Source organism: Triturus cristatus, chromosome 5_1 (assembly GCF_964204655.1).
Source record: "Triturus cristatus chromosome 5_1, aTriCri1.1, whole genome shotgun sequence".
Classification (NCBI taxonomy): Eukaryota; Metazoa; Chordata; class Amphibia; order Caudata; family Salamandridae; genus Triturus; species Triturus cristatus.
The window spans coordinates 428,525,545-428,531,544 of NC_140587.1; the positions used below are offsets into that span (position 1 = coordinate 428,525,545).

Genomic DNA, 6,000 nt, shown 5'->3' on the forward strand with positions numbered 1-6,000 from the left:
ATTAGTATGGAGCAAACTGGAGTAGGGTAGTTTGGGGTGGAGTTGGGTTGGGTAGATTGGAGTGGGATGGAGAGGAGTGAATTGGGGTGGAGCGGGTTAGATTGGACTGGAGTGAGGTGGATTTGGGTGGCATGTGGTAGACTCGAGTGGAATAGAGTGCAGTGGGATATATGGGGGTAGAGCAGAGTCGGGTAGATAGGGGAAAGAGTGGTTTGCAGTGAATTGAGGTAGATTGGAGTGGCATGGGGTGGGGTAGGTAGGAGTGGAGAGGAGTAGATAGGAGTAGAGTGGAATAAATTATGGTGGAGTGGGGTGGAGTAGACAAGAGTGGGATAGATTTGGTGGATCAAGGTAGGCAAGACTGGAGTGGATTGAGGTAGATTTGAATGTAGTGGGATGGATTGGAGTGAGATAGAAAGGAGTGTGGTAATTTGGATTGGTTGAGAATGGAGTGGAGTTAGATAGAGTGGTGAGGGGTAGATCGGGATGGGGTGGAGAAGACTGGGTTGGGGTGGGGTGGATTGGAGCGGAGTAGATTGGTGTAGACTGGAGTGGGATTGAGTGGGGTGGATAGGAGTGGGGTGGATAGGAGTGGGGTGGATTGGAGTGGGGCAGATTGGATGAGGTAGATTGGAGTAGGGTAGTTTAGGGTGGAGTGGAGTAGGGTAGATTGGAGTAGGGTGGATTGGGGTGCAGTGGGTTAGATTGGACTGGAGTGTGGTAGCTTTGGGTGGCATGTGGTAGACTGGAGTGAAGTTGTGTAGACTGAGTAGAGTGGAGTGAAGTCTGGTAAATTGGGGTAAAGTGGAATGGGTAGATTAGGTGGATTGAAGTGGTTAGATTGGAGGGGGTAGATTGGAGTGGGGTAGATTGGTGTAGAGTGGAGTGGGGTCGAGTAGAGTGGAGTTGGATAGATTGGAGTGGAGTCGAGATTCGAGTGGAGTGAGATAGACTGGGGAAGAGTGGAGTGAGGTTGAGTGGGGAAGATTGGGGTGGAGTGGAATCTGGTAAACTGGGTGGTATAGAGTGGGGTAGATTTGGTGGGTTAGTGTAGGGTAGATTGGAATGGAGTGGGGTAGACTGGAGTGGGTTGGATCGGAGTGGGGTACAGTGGGGTGCAGTAGGTTTCAGTGGGGTGGAGTGTGGTAGATTAAGGTAGAGTGGAGTAGATAGGGTTAGATTGGAGTGGAGTAGATTGATGTGGGGTGAAGTGGAGGTGGATAGAATGGATTGGGATACAATGGAGTGGGGTGGATTAGAGTGGAGTGGATGGACTGGGGTAGACTGGAGTGGGTTAGATTAGAGTGAAATGCAGTAGATTGGGGTGGAGTGGGGTGGTGTTGATTGGGTTAGATTGAGTGGAGTATATTGGAGTGGGGTCGACTGGAGTAGAGGTGGGTAGATTTGAGTGGAGTGGGTTGAGGTACTTTGGAGTGGGGTAGACTGGGGTATTTTGGAGTGGGTGGATTGGAGTGGAGAGGGGTTGACTGGAGTAGAGTGGGGTGGGGATTAAAGGGTTAGATTGAGTGGAGTAGGGTGGATTGGAGGTGGGCAAATTGTAGTGGAGTAGGGTAGATTGGATCCTAGTGGAGTTGATTGGGTTAGAGTGAGGTAGATTGAATTGGGGTAGGTTGGAGAGGGTGTGGGTAGATTGGGTAGGTACAAATTGGGATGGGGAGATTGGAGTGGGGAAGATTGAAGTGGGGTAGGTTGGGTGGCCTGGAGTGGGGTAGATTGGGTGGAGTGGAGTGGGGTAGATTGTAGCAAAGTGGGTTATATTGGAGTAGGGTAGAATAGAATGGCATAAGTGGTGTGAAGTGTTGGGGTGTAGAGTGGAGTAGTGTGTTGTGTCATGGCGTGGAGTTAAGTGGCATGACATGTCGTAGAGTGGAAGGGAGTAGTGTGGAAGGGCGTGGAGTGGGGTGGAGTGGAGTGTCGTAGAAGGAGTGATGTGGCATAGCGTGGAAGGGCATAGAGTGGAAAGAAGTGGCGTAGTGCAGAGTATATGCAGTGTGGTAGCGCACTGCCATTACGAACAACACATTTTCAATTGAAATAAATTACATTTTCACCTAAAAATGGTTTTACTGAACACAAACGTTAAAGTGTGCAAATGCCATTACCTAGTGTACTGATGTGTTTTAATCGCATTCAAATATTTGTTTCTACCACAATTCAGAATTACAAATTTATTTTGCTTCATTTGAATTAATTCTGATATATTCTGAAACATCAGCACAGTTCTTGTTTTTTGTGTGCTTGAAAAAGAAGAAAAACATCCTACGCCCTCTCCTCTTGCATGGATACTTTGCAGGATTGGCACATAAATTATTTCACTTTGAAGTCAGAGAAAGAAAATTGAACATCAAGCTTCCTCAGAAGAAAGAGCTTGACATTTGGCATCTGTCTTTGAATGCACAGCAAATGTGACAAGATAAGAACAAGATTTAAAGGCCTGTTCTCAAAAAGCGAGTTTGTGGAAGAATACAGTAAACAGGATTTTGGCAACTGGAGGAACAAACTCAAGCTAGACAGCATAAAGCCAATAAAGCCAGCAAATAGAAAGCCAGAAAATGTGAGCTACAAACCACAAAGCCAATGGTAAGCAACGTGTGGAATGCATTCCTAGGTCCAGCGGTGGCATGCACAGGTAAATGCTGTACGGCGGTGAGGCGGGATGGGGCGTGGCGGGGTGGTGAAATCCGACATATACGACGGGAATGTGAAAACAAACTAATTTAATAATACCACTTAGCTTGCGCTTGCTGCATTGTCGAAGTCTGCTATGCGGCGAGCGCAAGGTATGTGGTTTTATTTATTTATTTAGTTTGTTTTCACATTCCTGTCGTATGTCAGATTCCACTATCCCCCAACTACCCGCTTCCGCCCCACTGCAATTTCCTGTGAGAGCTGCCAATGCCTAGGTCAGCTTTCTGAATGTCCTGAAGCAGTCTTTAGCAAACCAGACAGCACGTAAGCTTCAACCTAAAATTGGAGCACTGGTGCATAACATGCGCATAAGAAGGGCACATTGATGCAGAAGGTAGGGGCACTGGCTTGGCTTTATACTGGACATTAGTAGTGGAGAAGGGCATTGATGGATAAAGCTAGGCATTACTATAGATGGTGGATCTTCAATCCAATTACTTGGGGATTTTCAGTTTGGGGAATTAGAACAATAGTTATGAGAGTTATTACAATGATGACTGCCTCTGATTACTGGCGCTGTGCCACAGATGCATGGATGAGGAATAATCACCCCAAACAACACAAAAACTGAGATTAACCTGCAGACAATGGCACAAACACCAACCTATCACCATATGGCATAAAGACCTGGGTGCCACATCAAGAGAAGTGAAAAACTTGAAGGTAACCATGAGCTTAGACCTGTTCCTGGTACCACATGTCAGCAATGTCAATGGGAACGCATTCTACATAGGGAAAACACAGAAATTCATCTTCCTGTACCTTGGATTGGAAACCAATAAAAGCTACAATCTATTGCCACCCTCGTGATCAACAAGGCAGCCCATGCAAGCTGCCTATAGGTAAGGGCTCTGTCCCTCATTATACACAAATTACAAACCTAGAATGCTGCAGCCAAACGTCTTCTCCACCTACACCCCAAGGCAGACATACCAGCAGTCTTACTAGCCCTCACTGGCTGCCTACAGCTAAGCGATCACTGTTTAGGGAACTCTGCACTGTCAGAGAACCTCCCATGGAAAGGACCATTAGCTTTACAGTTGTTAAGTTTACACTCACAAAACAACTCTACATCAGAGATTAGCATCATGGATCACTGTACCCTCTTACAAACAGAAATCCATTATAGGTTCCCCATTTTTGGTCCAAGCAGCAATTCTCTGGATCATCGCGCTAAGCAAAATACAAGGTATACAGGAGCACATGGAATTCAGACGACAGGTGAAACCCTGCTTGTTTCAGGAATAAATCCTGGGCTACAGGTCCAAGCAAGAGCCTGGAATTGCAACTTAACACCAGTATATGCGTGGCACACGGCTATAATTTTCCTCGGTCACCTGCTACGATGGGATGGCAGAAACAGGTACCACGCCAGGACCAGAGGGACATTGTCCTTCCGCCAATTGTCAAGTAGCTATAACAATCCCCATCTAGCAGCTATTCAATCATGAGATTGCCCATATGAGTGGGATGCAACCAACCAGACCACTATAAACTAACCACAATATACCTATTGGACAGTCATGTAATGTCAAAACATGATCTGCTACACATTGCTGGCCAACGAAGGATTCTCACAAGGAACTCCCTCAAAAAACACTTTGAAGAATAAAAGAACGCTACAAGGAGAGAAAAAGCCTCGTTTATGCTCGCACTGGTACAGTAAGCATGTACTATGTTAAGAGCCCCCTCAGAAAGGGCAGGCACGGCTCGAAATTGAATGCATTGGGTTCACAGTGAACTGACCAACACAAGTGGGATGTTTAAAAGGAGAGAGTTACCATTTGAAAACATAGCAATTCATGTAAAGGCTTAGCTTTCATACAAATCAAATAAATATCTATTTCTAATCATAAATACAAGATTATTGAAATGCCTTAAATGCTGAAAATCATTACAAGTGGCGCTCTTAGGCGGTTTGCCAGCAGCAACATGCTTATGTTTCACCTATGGGCTCTAAGATTGTCCACTCCTGCAGGGTCCGGCTAGCTATGCAGTCAGACCATTCATTACTTGACACAGCTAAGAACTTATAATAATGGACCCTGCGGAGTCAATCACAGATGGCAGCACTCCACGGCGAGTCTCGCGCTCCACATCCGTCATACTACACACCGCTGAACGCAGCGCCCTAAGACAATATCTGTGCACCTCTGATCACTCACACACGACCGGAAAACACATCTGTATAGGCTCAAACCAAAGACAACACACATTCCACCACCACAAACCCTACACGGTGCAGCGTGCTAGCATGTGGATCAGCACTTCAGCGCCTGACATTAGGGTAGTAAGTAAGCACTATATAAATACTGCAACACAATAGGTTGATGCATTAGTTCACTGTACTGAGTATTTACGCAACAGGTTTCAACAAATGGCAATAAAGGCTTGGGCAGCAGTGTAAAGGGTTGAGGCATCTGTGTAACAGGTTGGTGCGTTATTCCAATAGGTGACTCATTAGTGGAATGGAAGGCAATATTATGACAGGTGTTTGGCGGTGGGGCACACTGAAGCACTAATGCAAAAGCTCTTCGCAATCCTCACCAGGTACCAGACTCCGAGGATGATGGTGCCCGTGCGGACATGGCAGCACAGGCAGCAGCTGTTGGAGTAAAAGCGAGCCCAGGGGGAGTGCATCTTCATGACCGCGTTCCGCTGCCCTCCGCCAGTGTACCAAAGGAACTGGGATGTCCGACTTTGGTGACCGGGAAAAGGTGTCCCTCGTCAGCCCGGGTCCTGTCTCTCCTGGGCCGGGACCTGCGTCTCCTGGGCCCGGTCCTTTCCTGGGATATGAATGCCCTCCGCTGGCTGCACGTCCCCTGCTGCCGCGGATCTGACAGCTGAGGTCCGGTCCTTGCTGCAGCGGCCGGTCTAAGCTTAGGTCCCGCGGGGGAGTGGGCGGACGTAGAGGGGGGACACATCACGTGACCCAAGCGCGTCCCCAGAGTCCTAGTTCAGAACCTTCCATGACGTCATAAGGCCGCCTGCAGCGTCTCACCGATAGGTGGCGCTGTGCCTAGGAGAGACAGCACCCATGCCTGAACACAGCGTTGAGCCTCCTCTCCAGTTTTAACACCTCCGGCGCTGTCCACACAGACACAACAGAAACTATAATTTAACAACAAACCATCTTTTCTGTTGCACTGTCAAACTATAGTCTGAGATCGCCACATGGTAAGGGTTTTGTTCATAACTTTTAACGCAATTTGTTTCCTCAAACGTGCGTGGAAAGAAAAAAAATAACGTTTCTTAAATGAAAGCATCCCCTTTTAGGGTATTTCACATGCA

At 47.3% G+C, this 6,000-nt stretch overlaps 1 protein-coding gene across 1 annotated transcript in view; it reads right to left on the reverse strand.

The window, feature by feature from the left end:
* LAPTM4B (lysosomal protein transmembrane 4 beta) overlaps nt 1–5,600 on the reverse strand; it is a 400,646-nt gene extending 395,046 nt beyond the window's left edge. Inside the window, exon 1 of the mRNA XM_085605210.1 lies at nt 5,257–5,600. Coding sequence (XP_085461336.1) covers nt 5,257–5,355 — 99 coding nt within the window. The 5' untranslated portion in view covers nt 5,356–5,600. The remainder of the gene's footprint in view (nt 1–5,256) is intronic.
* Nucleotides 5,601–6,000: the final 400 nt, after the last annotated feature.